Source organism: Crassostrea angulata, chromosome 9, assembly GCF_025612915.1.
Source record: "Crassostrea angulata isolate pt1a10 chromosome 9, ASM2561291v2, whole genome shotgun sequence".
Taxonomy (NCBI): Eukaryota; Metazoa; Mollusca; class Bivalvia; order Ostreida; family Ostreidae; genus Magallana; species Magallana angulata.
The window spans coordinates 23750665-23770030 of NC_069119.1; the positions used below are offsets into that span (position 1 = coordinate 23750665).

A 19366-nucleotide genomic window follows, 5' to 3' on the forward strand; every position below is an offset into this window, starting at 1 on the left:
AACAGACAGCGCAAACAAATGGATTGAATTTCAATTGTGACTTAACTAAGGTGTTGAACCGTAAATATTAAATATCGTACCTTGTAAGGAAGTTTTTTCTGTGTTGTATATTTTTATTCAAAACTAAGCATAATTATATACATGTATTATGAAGGACTGCAAGACTGAAGACTTTCAAATTTTTATCAGTGGTAAGTACATGTTTAGTACATATATCGCACATATATATACGTAATATACACATATGGAAAATATAAAGAAAGAACAGAGGGACACTTAATAAATCGCTTGTTCAATCCGGGAGGGAATTTTTGAAACATCTATTGACATCTGTTTCAACTCCGATTTGTAAAATATATGCAATACGTATGTATATGGTGCATTGTATTTATCTTCATTTTTATTTGTGCATTGGAATGTAGTTGCAAAAATATATAATTTCTTATAATAGACCCACCTAATCATTATATTCCTCTCTCTCTCTCTCTCTCTCTCTCTCTCTCTCTCTCTCTCTCTCTCTCTCTCTCTCTCTCTCTCTCTCTCTCTGTACAATAGACCTACTTGTATTTAATTCAAAAGAGTTCTTGTTCATAGATTGAATAATTTAACAATATGTGCATCACATATGACACTTAAAATGTTTTTTATAATAATATATTTCCTTATAACTAAACATGGGAAATTAGGCTGAAATAAGACATAATTCTAAAAAAAAAATCAAAGTAAAAACTGAGTTGTCTTTCCTATAATAAGATACACGTAATTCTATAATCAATACACATTTGAATATCAACACAACGACCTACTTGTATTTTATCTAAAAGAGTTCTTGTTCATAGATTGAATGATTTAACAATATGTGCATCACATATGACACTTAAAATGTTTTTTATAATAATATATTTCCTTATAACTAAACATGGGAAATTAGGCTGAAATAAGACATAATTCTAAAAATAAATCAAAGTAAAAACTGAGTTGTCTTTCCTATAATAAGATACACGTAATTCTATCATCAATACACTTTTGAATATCAACACAACGACCTACTTGTATTTAATCTAAAAGAGTTCTTGTTCATAGATTGAATGATTTAACAACATGTGCATCACATATGACACTTAAAATGTTTTTTATAATAATATATTTCCTTAACTAAACATGGAAAATTAGGCTGAAATAAGACATTATTCTAAAAATAAATCAAAGTAAAAACTGAGTTGTCTTTCCTATAATAAGATACACGTAATTCTATCATCAATACACTTTTGAATATCAACACAACGACCTACTTGTATTTAATCTAAAAGAGTTCTTGTTCATAGATTGAATGATTTAACAACATGTGCATCACATATGACACTTAAAATGTTTTTTATAATAATATATTTCCTTAACTAAACATGGAAAATTAGGCTGAAATAAGACATTATTCTAAAAATAAATCAAAGTAAAAACTGAGTTGTCTTTCCTATAATAAGATACACGTAATTCTATGATCAATACACTTTTGAATATCAACACAATAAAAAACCGAGTTCTGTGCTAATTTATAAATGCACTGTTCAATTACAAACAACGACGGTGTTTTTTGCAAAATCATATTAAGCATTTTTTTAATTATTAATCTCGAATAACAAAAGTATTTTGTTGAAAACATCTATATTGCTTATCTATTTTTATTTATTTATCTCATTCATACTTGCATATATACATATTAAACTATATTATTAAATAACACTAACTTTTACTATCAATTTTCTAAGTTTTGGTGTATTTTATTATTCTATAAGTACAATCTGAGACGTATTTGCAATAATATTGTATTTGTTGTTCAACAAGTAGGGAGAGGGCGAATTAAGTTTTTAAAACTTGTGCCATTGTAATATATGATGCATTAAATTATGTTCAAATCAAATCAATCTCCATAAGAAGAAGGGTTCTGCATAAAGATTTAATAGCAAAATAGCAAAATTTAAATTGCACAGCTACAGCGTAAACGATATGATTTGCTTTTCTTTCTAAATAATAGTTCATATCTTTTAAATCATTTAAATAAAAAAAAATGATGGTCTGTTGACCACCTAGACCTCTTGAAACTTAAACTTAAACTATAAATTTAGTAAAGACAATTTAAAATATTGTAACTTTAAAATTTGAATATTTCCTATATATTTAATATACAATATTCTTCTTCTTAAAGATATCAATATAATCCAAAATAAAATGACCACTACCGCCCAACCCTCTGAAAAAAATATACCGTTAGGCCAATAATATAATTGCAATCATCTTAGATCCATTTTAACACAACCTTTGACTTTTAGTATGATGTAACCATCCATTTTTTGCCTCACAACAAGTTAAAATGACGCTGCAGGTTTCAAGCGAAATACACACCGAATGCGTAGTCTTAGCTCAAAGGCTAGACAAATCTTGTTGATTTCAAAGAGCCATAGCTGTAATGCCCGCAATGAAATGGACAGGCCCACGTCACAATGCAGTTTGACACAACTACCTAAAGTCCAAGCTATTGTTAAAATGATTCTACTCTCTGCATGAAACCATTTCGGCAAATATCTCCAGGCGGCGTTCTTAAGGAGGAATACACCAATCAAAATCAATACATTTCTCTTTAATAGTACAAATATTAGGCATCAACAGTATTAATTTCCATTGTGACCGTGAAGTGCCAATCGATCATGCAGTGTGACGAGACTCCGTACGTATACATAAGAACCACTTCACATTACATCACATTAAAAAGACCGGGGTTCCAGACATATAAATGGCTTACAGAATAGATTACATGAGATTGAATCTCACCGCCTATAGTAAATACAAAGCAATCTTATTTTTCAGCCGTAGATATTCTATACATCCTTCTCTTCCCTTTTTTTTGTTGTTCAGATATACGCTATATATACGTACAAATTTCAGAAATCTATAATTTTAAATCTCCCCAGGAATAATTGGCAGCCGAATAAATCCTTTTACCGCGTATATGTAAGCCTCTTCGCCCGCGATTCAGTCATATAGCTAGACCCACTTGGAGAGGTTTTTAAAATCCGAAGTGTATTCTCTACCAGCCGATCGACTGCACATGAAGTTTAAAATGTAAATACACTCTCAGTCATATAAACTCCTATACACCCCTAATTCCGTTTAATTATAAATCTCATTCTCTCTATATAACACGTGGTGAGTTACACCTAGCTACAGGAATCTCTCTCTCATTCGTTCGTGGATATTTTTTTTCTCTCGATCCTACTACAAAGATGGCGGCGTCTTTTTATAGGTAAGAGAATTAGTATAAGTCATGTTAAATATTTGCTTTTTCTTGAGTTTTGCACAAAGAAAAAAATTGATACTCGTGCTTTTCTTGGGGTGGGGGGTACGGGTGATGGAAGGGTGGGGAGGAGAGGGGGGTCAGCGTTTTTCTCTATTTCATCTCAAATGACGAAGATTAAGTTTTATCAAAATTCAGGGAAGCAGGTACAATATATGTATTTTTTTTTTTAATTTTTCATCCCGATCACACCCTTTCCGATACGGATACCCCATATTACAGAAAACTGTATATATCTATCATGTTGCTAAAAGGGAAGGAAACTCGAAGCATATCGCTTAATTATCTGAAAAGTCCCAATTCTGAAAACGTTTCTTTCTGTTCATTACAAAATGTGCATTGCAGTAGATGCATCTAAATAACTTGTATATGTCGAGATAATCACGCAAGGAAAAACTTTTCGAACGAATGATTAAATATTCATTAACACTGTTTGCTTGATTTGTGATATATTGGAAATATGGCTTAACTGCACATAATTAAGTGTAAAGTGTTGATTTTTTTTCCATCGATCCTGCAAAAAATCTATCAATTGCTAACTGCATATATAAAAAAGTGTATTTTCACTGATCGTAACAGTTGATGCATATGCATGCACCCGAAACATTCTTTACGAACTGTCTACATTATATTTTAATTTTAAAAACCGAAATCACAAAAATGTCTCCAGTAATACAGAGGGGATCAAGTAGGATTTTTAATTTTCTGTTTGGTATTTAAATCCTGCTCAATAACAGCGCATTTAGATTTCCATTTTGATTTTTGATATGGGAAATATGAATTGGCAGACGAGTTGGTGTACATATTAAAGATCAGCCGAGATTTAATAACACAGAGATAAAACTATTGACATTATATCAAATGTGGGTAGATAAAATACTTCGTATTAATTATCCAAATGTAAACTTTCAAGACATATGCATAGCAACTAGGTTATTTAACAAATTTGTTGTCGATCGATTGTTTTTATTGGATACGGGTAAAAGGTGGTGCAATATAACAAACCTTTGATTTATCCATACAAAGAAACAACTTGGTAATTTAAACTTTACGACCGTTTATTGTTAAGTTATAGGGTTCTTCTGATACTCAAAACAATCTTCACCCATTGTAAGATTAAGACTTAGATTTCTATAAAAATATATTGCCCTACCCTCGGGGTTTGATTGACATAGTTGTGACATCCATAGTATGATGAAATAAATTGGTTCATGTACCTCTTATACTAAGCTACCAGTTCATCGATTGATCCTGTTACACGAACTCCTTCAGAGAGAAACTTGCCTGTCTTTCATTTGAAGATTTGTTGACATTTTATGCAATTAGCCCCCCCCCCCCCCCTTTTCTTTGGGGGAGGAGGGGGTGCATTGTCAGTTTGTTACACAGGAAACTGTATATTGTTACGATTTGAAACTTAACGAACATATGATATACATAAATATTACAATACATATACTTAGAGATGTACCAGGTGAGCGTAATATTTTAGACCAAGTGAGGCAGCATTTACATGTAGGTGATAAGGTTTTGTACATCTATTTGATATTCTGTGTTCTGTTTTGAAACACACCAATCCTTTTTGTAATTGTTTCTAAAAAAAAAAACAAATAAAATAAGATTGTTTATACAGTATGTATGTAATATATTGTATAACATTTTGAATTTGTATTTCTTTTATTCACATAGAGAAAGCAGATAAATTTTAGTTCAAACAATGCATAATTACAATGGAAATATTAGTCCTTTTATTAAATCTTGGCGTAAGATCTAGAATTCTTACAGAGTTTGTTCAGAATTCATAAATTTACAATCTCCAAAGAAAAACTATTGTTTAAGACAGCTTAAAGTTATTCTTAAAGTAATGTTAATTAATTTCACAACATTATAGATTACATGTTCAATAGTAGACTTGACTTATGTTTAGCTTTGTGATGTACACAACAATGTTTAATTAAAAATTAATGTCTACTGATGTTAAAAAATCAGACAGATGTTGCAAAAATGAAAAATGTATGAAAAATTTCGAGGTTTAGCTAGTTTATATTTTTAAAAAACAATCCTGTGTTTAATTCTAATAAATATTGAACTATACAAGGAAATATTTCTTTATGCTTCATTTCTCATTTGACGTTTCTCGCTCAGGAACGTTAAGGTGGAAGTCAAAATATTAAATTGACCTTGACAAAAACAAATCAGACCTTAAATCTTCTTTAAAAAAATCTATACGCCCTGTTATCCAGAAGATAAACATGCACACAACGCAAACAAACCTTCATTCCCATGCATGTTTGATTCTTTTGAAAACTTGTTTGAACAAATCTGCAGCATCGATCTCAGCTCATTTCAACATGAAGCCATTAAACCAAGGTCTGCTTTACCCCAGCGCTTTCTCCGCGTCATGGAATTGTTCTTTTAAATCGATTATTTCCAATTCGAACGAATGAATGATGAATAAAAGATCATTATTAGTTGGGGAACCAAGAACACTTGTATAAATATTTCATGTTTCGTTTCTAAATGCGCATGCGCCATGGAGACAACACTGACGAGAGGCATGTTCAGCAGAGCGGGTGCTCGTGAGCGCTTGCCATAATTACCTATATAGCGCGGGTGCTCGTGAGCGCTTGCCATAATTACCTATACAGCGCGGGTGCTCGTGAGCGCTTGCAAAAATTCTCTAAACCTGTATGCAACACAAATTTTGGCGAGCTCTCGCAGCATCCGCTCTCCTGAACATGCCTCTGTAACGCAAATTTCGGCGAGCGCTCACGAGCACTCACACTGCTTTACACGCGCATCTGATAGAGTTATAGTAAGAACCATTTTAACAAGAGCTTGGACTTTCAGTAGGATGAAATGATCTATTTAGTTTAAATGACGCTGGTTTCAAGCGAAATATACACCGATTGCGTAGTCTTGGCTCAAAATCCAGACAAATCTTGTTGATTTTAAAGAGCCATGGCTGAGGGGCCTACGATGAAACAGAAAAGCTTACGTCACATTGCCGTTTGACTCAACTACCCAAAGTCCAAGGTCCTGTTAAAATGGTTCTAAACATCTATATATGACCAGCGTTACTATAGTTATTGTTAGATACCTACATATATTCATTTCATATTTCTCAGTTTCGTTCAAAACATACAAAATTCAATTTGCCGTTCTCGAAATAAGTTAAACGTTAAACAGAAAATAAAAGTTCTATTTAAGGTTTAATAACTACATCTATATGTTATAATATATACATGTACTTGATTCTAAAGAAAAGATTGTTTTTTTTCTTTGTAACAAATATTAGGATTTGAACTATTTCATAGATAATATTAATAATTTATTTTTTGTTTTTAACAGCACTCGAAAAAAGGAGAGGGAAAGGAAAGCTAGAAAACAGGAAGGAAATATGACAAAAAGAGGTCAAAGGTTAGCAGCTTTAAAAAAAATGACAATATATACTCATAGAAAGTTCACTACAATAAATTGATAATTTTGACAAATTAAAGTATTATTTTTCATCAGTCAATTATAACAGCAATTTTATTACGATACCTTTAATATATCCTTTTAGTTGCTTCACCGTAAAAGCAAGCCAAACAGTATTTTCGTCCTGTTTTATTTTAAATCATCTTTAATTGTTGCCGTTTATTTGTTTTTGTTTTATCTTTTTAAATTTTCATATTAATCATAATATTATTTTTGGTTTTGTTCGGTCATTGATTTTTTTTTGTCTTCATGTGTTTAAAACAGATCGATTTTATTAAAATAATAAGTAAACACAGTAAAAGCTATAAACTGAATCTTTGCCAGTGAAAGGATTAACCTCTCTGTTAAAAGTTGATATTGTTATTGAATGGTTCAATAATAATTCGGTCGACTTTCATACAAACCTCTTATCGTTATTTTAATCCAAATCCGACGGATTTAAAAAGTTTCTTTTCTTTCTACGCATTGGTCTTTGATGAAGCTACGACTTAATTAAACGACTAACAGTATAAATTTCAAATTAGCGAATTGTCTTCCTTGATAGGCAAACAGACGAGAAAGATGACCCATTAATAATTCTCAGAGAAGAAATCGAGAGAATCAGGGCATCCATATCCGACTCTTCATTAACTCACAGGTAAGGTATGAAAAGCTCGAGATGGTTACTTTTCGCGAGAACTATTTCTGGCGAAATTTATATTCATGAAGCCATCACAGGCATATCATATATGCTAGCCAAATATTTAATATTGATTAAATTTTTTATAATTTTGAAAATTAATACATATTATTCCATATAATGAATACGAATACATATTATATAATATCTTCTTATTAAAAAAAACTTCTCTTTCTTAAAAATGTGAATGTTATGTTAACGATTTTATATCTCTCCAGACAAAGATGGCGCCAGACAGAGGATGTGGGTCTGCCTAGTTGCCTAAGAGTGTGCACAAAGCTGAAAGGGAAAATATCTCACTTATCCAGGTCAGTAAATGGAATCTATGTAAACATGTTTTACAAAGTTATAGCATGTGTTCACATCTGATATGTTTAAAAAAAAAGTGAATAGCTTGAAATTTTAGAACGGTTAATTTATGCATGAAGGTTTCGAGGATGATTTTTGTTTTAACATTGATCAGCTGTCAACAAATGGTTATCATTTATCATTACGTGAGATATACATTTATTTACTGGACCATTATACATGTGCATTTTTTAATATAAAATGCAAAATCTATTACATAACCGACCAGTTTCCGGAATTGAGAGTTATCGAACCTTTCTGATGATTGAACAAATCGTTCAAAATTCAAACGTTAAGGATGCACGAAATGTTTCTCAATTTTATGTAACTTTTTCCAGGAATTTGTTACTGATTTACGTCTACTTTGACAAGCTTTCTTGCAAAAAATTAGGATACCTTACCTGGCATTTGTGCAAGATACAAGAATATGCAATTTCCTATATAATCTAATTGAAAATACAAACTTATCTCCAATCGTAGAAGAGCACAGAAAGGTACATATTAACCTCATGATTTTGAAACCAATTTCTAATGTACGAAGAGATGTAAAAAGATGTCGAGGAACGTGTCTTCTGACCTTAAATGACAATTCTATGAAACATTTATAAAACTTGAACCTCTCACCATAAAGTTATAAGATAAATTGTGTTATGTCTTTTGAGGATGTCTGTAGGTCGGTAATTTGTCCGTCCTTTTGTATGTCTGTTGATGAATATGAGGTCAAGGTCATATGCCAGTGTTAATAAAAGGACAAATTCATTGAAAAAGGTGAAGCGTCAGAAGTCAGGTTTGTTGACTCGAAGCATTTTCATCGTCGAGAACAAACTGTTTCAATGGCAAAAATTGTGTTTTCAGTTTGGATGCTGCAGAGGCGGATAAATTATCAGCGGTGTACGACGAACTGTGTACAACTATAAACGTCATGGCCCAAGATCACAAGGAATACATCTCCAACATTTATGACGAGGAGGAAGTGGTCAAAAAGTAATATAATAGACCATCATTTTGAAGACTTTTTTTTCCGAAATAAAAAAAAACCCAGTAGCAATAAAACCATGCAGGACAGTTATTATAGTTAGACAGAAAAGTCGTAAAAAAGCGTTAAAAATTTGTTAAAAATATCAAAGAGAGAGGAAATGAATTGATACCCAGTGTAGCATTTAAATGACTTAGAACCATTTTAACAATACCCTGGACTCTCAGTAGGGCGTAGCCATCTATTTTTTGCGTCAAAACAAGTTAACAATGACGCGGTTTCAAGCAAAGTATGTACCGATAGCGTATTTTTGGCTCAAACACCAGACGAATCTTGTTGATTTCAAAAGGCCATGGCTGAGTGGCCAGCAATGAAATAGACAGACCTACCTCACATTGCTGTTTGACACACAATCCAAAGTCCAAGCTCTTGTTAAAATGGTTCAAAATCGTATCTGTTTTTACAGGTACTACAACAAGACAGTACTGGACATACTTGAGCTGTGGTCCAGCTGTGCCTCAGCGACTGTAGATCTGATGATACCGCTAGTAGAGCAGTAAGTCATGTTACAGTACAGTAAAACACGGTCATAGCAAAGGGCCGAACATCTTCAATTGGCAAAAATAATCGTGATTCGTTATCATATTTATAACGAGGCTTAATTGAAATACTGTGGTTTCATCAATACACCTGGACATCATTTTTTGTGAATTTAAAGATCATTTCAGTTTCTAGGATAAGAACTACAGTCTCGGTGATTACTCTGTAATGGTACACGTACATGAATATACATGTAATTGAGTGTATACATATTTCACAATGATATTTCTGCAGGTATTGGGAAAACCAGAGTGAATTTGAACAGCTTGCCAAGAAAATATCGAATACATGTTCTGCTTGTGTCAAATTTACCGCCATGACCGTTAATTTAACGGAGCACCCAATTCCAGAAAAGTAAGCCGCGTATTACTTAGGTATACAAAGCGAAGCAAGTCTTTTTGGTGATAAGCTAGGGATACTAGCATCTCTCAGTGTTTAGTAACAATTCTTTTTGGTGACAAGCAAGGGATACTAGCATCTCTCTGTGTTTAGTAACAATTCTTTTTGGTGATAAGCAAGGGATACTAGCATCTCTCTGTGTTTAGTAACAATTCTTTTTGGTGATAAGCAAGGGATACTAGCATCTCTCTGTGTTTAGTAACAATAAGTGCAGAAAATTTGAAAGAAAACCTTTACACGTTTTTAATGAGCAGCTATGTACACTGAACGTTATTATATAATATTGCTAATCTGACGGCAGCACAATAATTATAATAACCTCATTAATAAATATCTGCTTAATATTATATAAATAGTGCCTGTTTGGGAGGGTAACAGTTGAAATTGACACCCCGAGAAAACCATTGTCAACCGACGCGAAGCGGAGGCTGACAATGGTTTTCGAGGGGTGTCAATTTCAACTGTTATCCTCCCAAATAGGCACTATTTAATTTGTTATACTGAATGTCTTTTTTAAAATTTTTAAGAAAATTTTACTGCTTTTATTTAGGAAAAACGTGAATTCTACAGCGAACCGTACGCGCATAATTTTCGCGCATGTAACATTTTTTAATGTTACCCGTTGCCAAGTGCGTTGCTAACGCTGAGGGTAATAGTAAATATTATTTACTGCGTCTTAACCAATCAGATTTCAGTATTTAACATGAAAGTATAACAATAGAAAATAATAACTTGCAGTTGTGGAAGTGACGTCAAAGAAAAGGCAACACAGGAAATGAACAACACAGCAGACACGTTGAGTCGATTGATACAAGCCGTCATCAAAACGTGAGTTACTTTTATTTACAGATAACCACGTGTCACCTATCGATTTTAAGGTGTTTTTACGCGGATTATTGTTGTATTAAAAATCCAAGAAATCAATATATTTTGGAAAGTGTTCTCTGATTGTATCTTGTATGTTCTTGTACTATCTATTAATTATTTTTATGAAGTATCACACTCTCATGAGAGTTACATTTCTTACCAGAGTCTCAATGCACCTTAAACCATTTTACCATTTACTTTTTGGGAGTTGATTTTAATCAACTCTCCTATGCACTTACTCGGGCAAAGCGAACGTGATACAGTGTTTGGACCTAAGCACAAATCAATACCGCTGACAACACTTAGTTCTTGAAAATAATCGATAAATTCAATGCTATGTATTCTGAAGCATTGTTTTTCATGAAAACTTATTTATTAATACCATGAAAATAATAAGATTTTAAATTGTACAAACAATTTAGATATTTTTTAAAGTCGTATGTATTCCTACGCTAGAGTTCAATGTAGTCTCGTTCAACCAGACGCTTGGCTGTCTCCGTTAATATCCGATAAAACAGAGTCTCTCTTGCTTGTCGGAGATAAACGGAGGCAGCTGAGCGTTTGGTTGAACAAGACAAGAGTTCAATCTTGCCTGGATTCATACAAATTCTCAGAAATATTTCGATTACTGATACTACTTGCCATGCAAAATCACATATCGTTGATTTTGAATAAATGATAATCGATAAAATCAACTCCCGTCAGTACTTCAGTACTTTGATTATAAGTTGTAAAATAAGCATCTGTGTTAACTGTAAATAACATGGTCTACAAAACCTGATGAAGCTGTCAAATGGGCAACTGTATTATCTATTAATCCTAAAACTACAAAACTATGCATGTATGTTTCGATACCAACCAGATCACTGAAGGTGTCCGAGGACAGCCTACTGGACATGACGATGTGGTTACTGTTCAGTGTACATCACGTGGCCCAGAACGTCCTACAGCCTAAGGATAAACCTACCACAGAGTAACGACGACCCCCCTCTCTCTCTCTCTCTCTCTCTCTCTCTCTCTCTACATTACCATGATTCAATTTTTAAAGTGTGTTTTTTTTCGTATGTCTTGAAAAATTTGCATACTTGCCATGTGAAACGTCAAAATAAAGGAATAAAAGAAACTATGTATCACATTTATCATTAATTGATATACTGGTAATACACTAATTAAAATTACTTAATATGATTAGACGTAACAATTTATTGTGATAGAAGCAAGGAGGAGGAAGGAACCGAAGAGACAGAGAAAGAAAATAAAGACCCTGAACCAGTCAAGGAGAGCACTGACGTCACAGCTAGCCTCAATAATCTGCTGACTCAGCTTGATGCCCTGCAAATGGAGCTCAGTAACCAGTAAGAACTCAATGTGCTGATAAAGTACTTGTTAATTACTAGTATATCAGTTGGAAAAGAAAATCCGACTATATGCTAAGTTTTACTTATCTTCATTGTTGACGTTTCGAAATGTCTTTATATGATAATTATTTTTGTAAACGGCATGGTTAATAAGATGTGATATAATACAATTTTAGTGATGCAATTTTAAGTGTCATGTGTATACAAAGCTCCAATTAGAAAACATTTGTTGAACATGTATTTATTAATGTTAAGGTTTTTGATATTTTTTATTTCCCTTTTTTAGATACGTTATTGAGAAAAACGAACAAAACACTGAAGGTGGAGAAACAGACGACAGGTAAGATATGTATACTCAAATGATCGAATTTTGTGTCCCCAGTTTATCACCATAACCTGGTTTTTAACATTATTTTCTTTGCAATAAATTCTGTTCATCTTATTGACAGCTGCAAAAATGATCAGCAGGCTATCAACAAATTGGCCAATGTTTACACAGGTGTCGTAGACAAGATTTGTGAAAATGGAAAGTAAGTCAGCTAGATAGAACTTTTTAAATTCATCCATTGAAATTAATATGTTATAATGACACAGTTTACATTATTATACATTTATGGTGATTATTTCTAGAGTAACAGTCTGTATTGATGATCCAAACGGAAGTGACGCAACAATCTACTACAAACCGGATGTTTACACTGAGGTTGCTAACTGCTCCCTTGGCTCTTGTCCAATGAGAGATCGCGATACATGGTTGGACGAGATTCCCTTGACCTCCGACCAGGTGCTTGTGTCTGACGTCTACGTCGTCAGAAATGGACCGTTACGGACGTCGGCGGAAGTTGAGATCGATTTCACATACGTTCCTTTGTCCAGCACTAAGAACAAGACTATTAAAGTTATCGCAAAACAGGACGGCGAATGGAAAGAGGTGGAGACAGTGAATGAGGTATATTTTAAACTGTTTGAAATTAAAAACATTTTAATTAAATTTGGACATTTCTGCACTTTCCAATGATATTGTTACTTTTTTGGCAACAAAATGGGGACTAGAAATTGGAATTTCCCCTTTTATTTCTGTACCGTATTATTCTTCTCAAGAAGATTTAAAATGTTTAAAATGGTCATTAAAATCCACCGCTTAATGAAACTTAAATCAAGTGTGCGAATGTTGTGCTTTATGAAAAAGTATTAACTCGAGTTTGGCTTTCTCTTTTGCAGGAATCTGATGAGAGTAGCGCTCATCTTTCCTTTAAGACCAAATGTTTGGAAGCATTCACTGCCTACGTTGAGATCCTCTCGGAGACTTGTGAAGTGACACCCGAAGAAACGACCTTTACGAGCGAGGTCAACCCAGATGTCAAGGTCATTTTTTCTCCTGGATTAGTTGCTGAAACGAAGCAAATAAAAATAAAGGTAATAAATTTCACTAGATAGATGATGATATATGCATAGTAAAATAAGGTTATTAATTAATCCATACGGGAGTTATCTTGAGTTTGATTCTACATGGTCATTTCAAGGTAATTAGTTTCGTCTTTTTTATACAAGGTCATTCCTTACGATGCAAGGGAGGTGGCAAATCTCAAAGAACAATGCCCGGATTCAGTGCGAGGAATCATGGCCGTTTCTGATGCTGTGGAAATTCGGATGGACGGAGAGTGTGATGACACCAAAAACATTAGCGTCCAGGTTTCCATGGACGACGAAGAGGACCAGGATTCACAACTTGTTGTCATCAGGTATTTGCAGTTTTGCCAAACTCTGTCGAGCTTAAGTGTTGAGATTTGAACCCGGATACTTTGTCTTAAAAATGTGATAAGAGTATTACATTTATTTTTGAAAATCTAATGTTCAGTGTTTTTTTGTGCTTTCATCTCTACAGGTTTAAAGAGGGGAAAGTACAAGTACTGGACAAATCGCAATGTCGTCTTAAAAAAGACAGAAACTTATTTCTAGTAGAAACAAAGGGTGTCTGGGGGTAAGTTACAGTTGTAAATACGGTTACTGTGACAGTAGTAGCCACACTACAATTTGGTTTTTCTAACACATTTGCTGAAAATAATTCAAGGTCATTGGTGCTGTCAATGATCTTAAAATCAATGAATATTGGTTTAAATTTATTTTCACTTTTAAAAATTATGTTATTTGACAGAGATATTAGTACTGCAGGAAAATTTTACTTTTGCAAGCCATATATAAATACAGCGTTTTCGACAATAATAATTTTGTTTGGAAATGAAGAAAAAAGTCGACTAAATGTACATTTCGTTTTCCTCTATCATAGGATAGCCGTAGCAAGAATCAGAAAAATCTTCCTTAACATGAGAGACACTGTAAAGAAAGAGTTCCAGTTGATCTTTGGACTAGTTCAGCTCTGTAACATCTGTACGTTTATTGACGATTCACAGAGGAACAAAGAGGAAGGCTCCTTCTTTGTTTGGATCGAATGCATCGATAAAAACATGATTCGAGATGATGTCGAAAACAAAGAGAAAGCTGGGCTGATCGAGGTTAAACAAAGCAGGTCTAAGGACATCACCTTGCGGCAGAAACAGACCTTGATTTTGAAAGTAGATGGACAAGTTAAACTGCGGTTGGCTGATCCACCGGATGCGTTTAAGATCACGTATTTGATTGGTGCAGATAATCACGTGAATATTCCGATGGAAGTTCATAGAGACCAAGAGAAGATACCGTACGCAGCTTTTGCATTTTATGAAGAGGATTGTGCACATCCATTCCATAGTGTTAATATTCCCGTTCGGGATTTGTCCGAGCTACCCACAGGTTCATATGTTATGATAAAAATTCAAAAACTGTATTGTTTTTCTTTAAATTGTTTTCTTAAAAAAATCACTGTTTTCGTGAAAATTCAGAATAATGAAGTTATCATTAAGAATTTTAACCAATTCGTTGAGGGCTGTTGTGAATGTTTCATGCAATAAAAAAATTGTGATATTTGTTTTCAGACGAAATAACTGCAAAAACATTCAACAAAAACAATGAAAGCAACAACCTTAGGGAACAAATGAAGCAGAAAGAAGAAGGTCTGTCTCTTTTTTTAATTTTAAAACAAACTATCAAATAGTTTTGGATCTTGATTTCGAATTCACCTAAATAGTTCACTAATATATATATATATATATTATCTATCAAATTTTCAGCTGCAAGGAAGATGTTGTCACATGACAGCATTATGAACCTGTCACGTGTTCTCTCGGAGAGAGACGGGCGCATGCTCGGTGTACAGTTAGGCGTGAGTGAAAGTTGGACGGCAAACGCTAAGGATGAATGCGATGGGGATATATTACGAACCATCTTCCGGGTTCTTTGTGAATGGAGGGGGAAAGCTGCAAGGGCCGCCATGGTTGATTTCCTTATATCGTCACTGAAAACTGTCGGAAGAATTGACTTGGCAAACGTTGTGTCCGAGGTTTACAAAAATGGGCGTGGTCTTTCAAAGTTGGATTTTGATTGATTTGCTGATGAGTCTGTTGATTGGTTTAAAATCTTATTAAATATGAAATCATCTGTGATATTTTTGTATTTTACTGACATTTGACTTGCTTTTATGCAAACTTAAAGGTGTTTTAGTCTGTGAAAGTATTATTTATTTTGCTTATATTTCGTTTATATTTGAATTTTATAACTAAATATGGTGCGAATTCAGAATTTGTTCATTTTCATTCTTGTTAACGTTTGTACATGTAATTTTGATGTATATTTCTGTGTTGATTGTTTTTATTCAACTTTAAAAATAAAATTTATCAGACTTGTTGATAGAATAAATTTATTTTGAATGTAATTAAGGTCAAGATCTAGTAAATGAAAGGTGCCTACAGGTTTGTGAAATTCAAGATATAAATTCTTTTAATGGTGCTTCATATCAATACCTTTGTTTCATAGGGTGTACCGGGGCTAATATTTTTGGTAAACACAATGAAAAATCATGTTTTGAACAACCATTTTCTATGAAATATGAGGGATAAAAGTAACAAATCTCGGAGTTTTGTCCATTTTTGACTAATGAAATATATCTAGAATGCCTACAATCTCTCCAAAAACGGAATTAAAGAAGCCCTTGACCTCCTTTTTAAAATGATGTCAAATTAAATATAGGTACCGGGGTTACTTTTATCTTGATTAAATATATAATGTCAAAATATTGTTTTATTTTCTACCTAATTCCTTAAAGCCGTAAAATACGGGAAAAGATTCATCAAATCAATTATGACGTCATAATGGTTCTAGCACCATAAAGACACTCTGGAATCATTTACTAGATCTTGACCTTAAGAAATGAAGATAATTTTTCTATTGATCGACGTATCAAAAATTGACTGGAAAACTTCATCAATGCTTTCTAAAAGTTAAGTCTATTCATGTTTTGATATTTCGAAATGAACAAAATGGTGCGATATAATTTATTTATCAGGTTTATTGCATGTGCCGTAATGCTTTTGGACATGATTTAACAGAGCCGACCAATGATATTACACACCGACCATTCCCTTAAAAGGAATACTTGTTTTTGTTATATGTATTTTTGGGACACGATTAGCAAGAAAGCGACGGCAAAAGCGCTCTTACCGACCAACTTCCGACCTTGCAAAACTTGTTATAAAATGACGGAATCTAAATAACGTAGATCTTAGAGAATTAAGTGTTTAAGATAATAAGAGGGACCAATCATACACTTTGCGATATTTTAAAAATATCAATATTCGGTGTACATCTTTTTTTACAGGAGTCACATCACAGGTGCTTGAGGACAGGTTCGACCCCCCCCCCCCCCCCCCGCCCTAATACAAAGACCCCCGGGACTTTATTTTTCTTTTCTATAAAATTATCCTTTTATAACATATTTATAATCTAATTTATTCATTCATTGTCCAAAATTACATAAAAAAAACATTTAAAAAAAATCCGTCCCTCTGTGTATATAATGCAAGATGGTTTCTAACTTCGTACATCTAGAATCAACGGAAGTAAGGGTCTATCACAAGGAAGATAACTCGTAACATTAATTTCTTTATTTTCTCTTTTATGTCTTCCATTGTGATAAACTCAGTATGAGTGCCTTCTTTTAGATTTTCCAGTTCCCAAGACGATATAAAGTTTCCAGTTCTTCGCGGCTTGATTAGAATTCATACTTCTTATGAATTGTACTTTTTACGAGTTTGCCATGCAATTTCGTAAATCTCTAGGAGTTGTCTTCCTTGCGATAAACCCTCACTTCCGTTGGTTCTAGATGGATCGGTTCAAAACTTGCAACTTGTCGGTAAAAATTGTCCTATTTACCTAATAAATGTATTTACACGGGCATGTCATGCAGATATTCAGTGAAGGGAATTGTCGGGCTACGACATGAGGTCACCGTTTTTACTGGTAGATGTAGTTTGATAGTACTGTAACATTTCAGCAAATATTCATCGGCAGTGCCTTTCGGCTGGTAGACGAAGTTAGCAACCTTCTTGTATTATACATGTAGAGGGTCTGATTTTTTAAAAAATATTTGTTTTAGGTAATTTTGGGTAATTAATGTATAAATTAGATTAGAAATAGGTCATAGAAGGATAATTAAATGAAAACAATAATAATAAAGTCTCGGGGTCTATTTTCTGAGGCAGGGAGGGTGGGGGCCCGGGGGTCGATCCTGTCCTCAAGCACATGTGAGTCACATTATAAATTGATTAGAGAGACAGAGAGAGAGAGAGAGAGAGAGAGAGGGAGAGAGAGAGAGAGAGAGAGAGAGAGAGAGAGAGAGAGAGAGAGAGAGAGAGATTTTCCATGCAATGCATTATTCAATCTATATCAATTTTGTCAGGTATTTTCAAACATAAATCAGAGTGTTTACTTATAAATTAAGACATTTTGCCAAAATAAAAACTACGAAATGCCTGCACCAGAGTACTTGCTTACACCTTTGGTATTTCATTACGTGTGAGTTGATGTCCGTAAACTATAATTGAATTTTACCTGATAAAAAATTATTGAAAATCAAATTTTAAAAGCTGATTTTATTTTAGATATACCAGCCCGAAATAGAGAGTAAGGTGGTGAAACTGCTTTGGTGGATCCAAGTCTGTTGGAGTTTGCATCAAAACATATTCTTGCAATGAAATAGGATTCAATGATTACCTGAAGAGTAAACATATTTACTTGAAGTTTATTTAGGGTATATACAAAGAAATTCAGATATGGCAAATGTTGAATAAATAAAATGAGCCAATTCATTTCTTGAATGCGTGATGAATAGAAATGTCTGGAATGGGGTACATGTAATTACATGTAAAACGTATGAATGAAAAGATTATGTATCCATAAAACAAGTCGAATTGGGTGGAGGGTCTTCTACCTGAAATTCTTATTTAAGACAGTGATACTATTTATAATGAGATTTGAAGTAAAGAACGAAATTTAGAAAAGGTATACGACGCATTATGCACCTACTCCTTGGTTTTAAATTAAAAAAGGTTGATATTTTTAGCTACATCAAAAAGCAAAGAAAAAATGCCATGCACATATATTCCTACAAGATCCTACAAGAAACATTGTATCACATAACATAAAGTGTTAATTTTCCGCGCTAGTGCGGAATAATATATAGTTGATTATTTATATATATATATGAGAGAGAGAGAGAGAGAGAGAGAGAGAGAGAGAGAGAGAGATAACTCTATATTTACATTAAATAAATAATTCAATTTTTCTCAGACCTCGGTGCTTTTCTAATATTTTTGTGACCAAGTTTGAACGTAGGAATTTTTATTTTTTGAAGAGTATGTTTTGAATATATTGTAAATAAAAATGAAGTAAAATTTGCTTTACGTACATTCAGGCTTCATTTTTGCCAGTCTCAGGTTAAATTTTTGGGGGTTAAATCTTAAGCATAAGCGAGTAAAATTTTAATCCCAGACTAGTGCAAATGTTCATATATTTATATTCGAAGGAGTTGCTGAGATAAGTGATGTGGCCCAATGGCCTTTCTCCTTTGCCATAAATTGTCTATTCCTAATTACACCTAAAAGTGGGCTTTATATGGTGTTCATAATAATGTGTAATGTGTATACTTTGACATTACCGACTGAAGACTTCGTTAATACACATGTGTAAGATTGTTTAGATTTTAGAGTCACTGTCCCACATTTTTACTTGTAAACAGCTTTTAAGCTGTGGATTGTGATGATATGTCTAGATAGAGACAAAGTACTAGATTTTAAGACTTGTTTGGGGAGTCCACCTGTGCCTAATATAGGTTTTTCTACAAATATTGATCAGATACTAGCATTGTGCGGTTGGTAATTTAA

General features: G+C 33.3%; 1 protein-coding gene across 3 annotated transcripts; it reads left to right on the forward strand.

Annotated features, from left to right (window-relative positions):
• The first annotated feature begins 126 nt into the window (after positions 1 to 126).
• LOC128163956 (uncharacterized) lies at positions 127 to 15833 on the forward strand. 3 transcript variants are annotated; one of them, XM_052827654.1, is made up of 19 exons: positions 127 to 191; positions 6698 to 6766; positions 7371 to 7463; positions 7724 to 7813; positions 8709 to 8837; positions 9296 to 9385; positions 9664 to 9783; positions 10567 to 10656; positions 11558 to 11668; positions 11910 to 12050; positions 12340 to 12393; positions 12503 to 12583; positions 12684 to 13002; positions 13275 to 13469; positions 13605 to 13795; positions 13939 to 14034; positions 14341 to 14843; positions 15026 to 15103; positions 15221 to 15833. In XM_052827654.1, the coding sequence occupies exons 2-19, from the start codon at positions 6747 to 6749 to the stop codon at positions 15532 to 15534; spliced, it is 2715 nt and encodes a 904-aa protein (XP_052683614.1). In that variant the 5' UTR covers positions 127 to 191; positions 6698 to 6746; the 3' UTR covers positions 15535 to 15833. The 3 variants fall into 3 exon arrangements, with proteins under 3 accessions (XP_052683614.1, XP_052683612.1, XP_052683613.1); XM_052827652.1 differs by lacking the exon at positions 127 to 191 and adding an exon at positions 3036 to 3298; XM_052827653.1 differs by lacking the exon at positions 127 to 191 and adding an exon at positions 3036 to 3298 and having other exon boundaries at positions 11913 to 12050.
• Positions 15834 to 19366: the final 3533 nt, after the last annotated feature.

Bases quoted from the DNA above. Each gene is read 5' to 3' on its own strand.
- LOC128163956 (XM_052827652.1), top strand. From the start codon at position 3,279: ATGGCGGCGTCTTTTTATAG. The intron at 7,464-7,723 runs GTAAGGTATGAA...ATATCTCTCCAG, and splicing joins GACTCTTCATTAACTCACAG to ACAAAGATGGCGCCAGACAG. The intron at 13,003-13,274 runs GTATATTTTAAA...TCTCTTTTGCAG, and splicing joins AGGTGGAGACAGTGAATGAG to GAATCTGATGAGAGTAGCGC.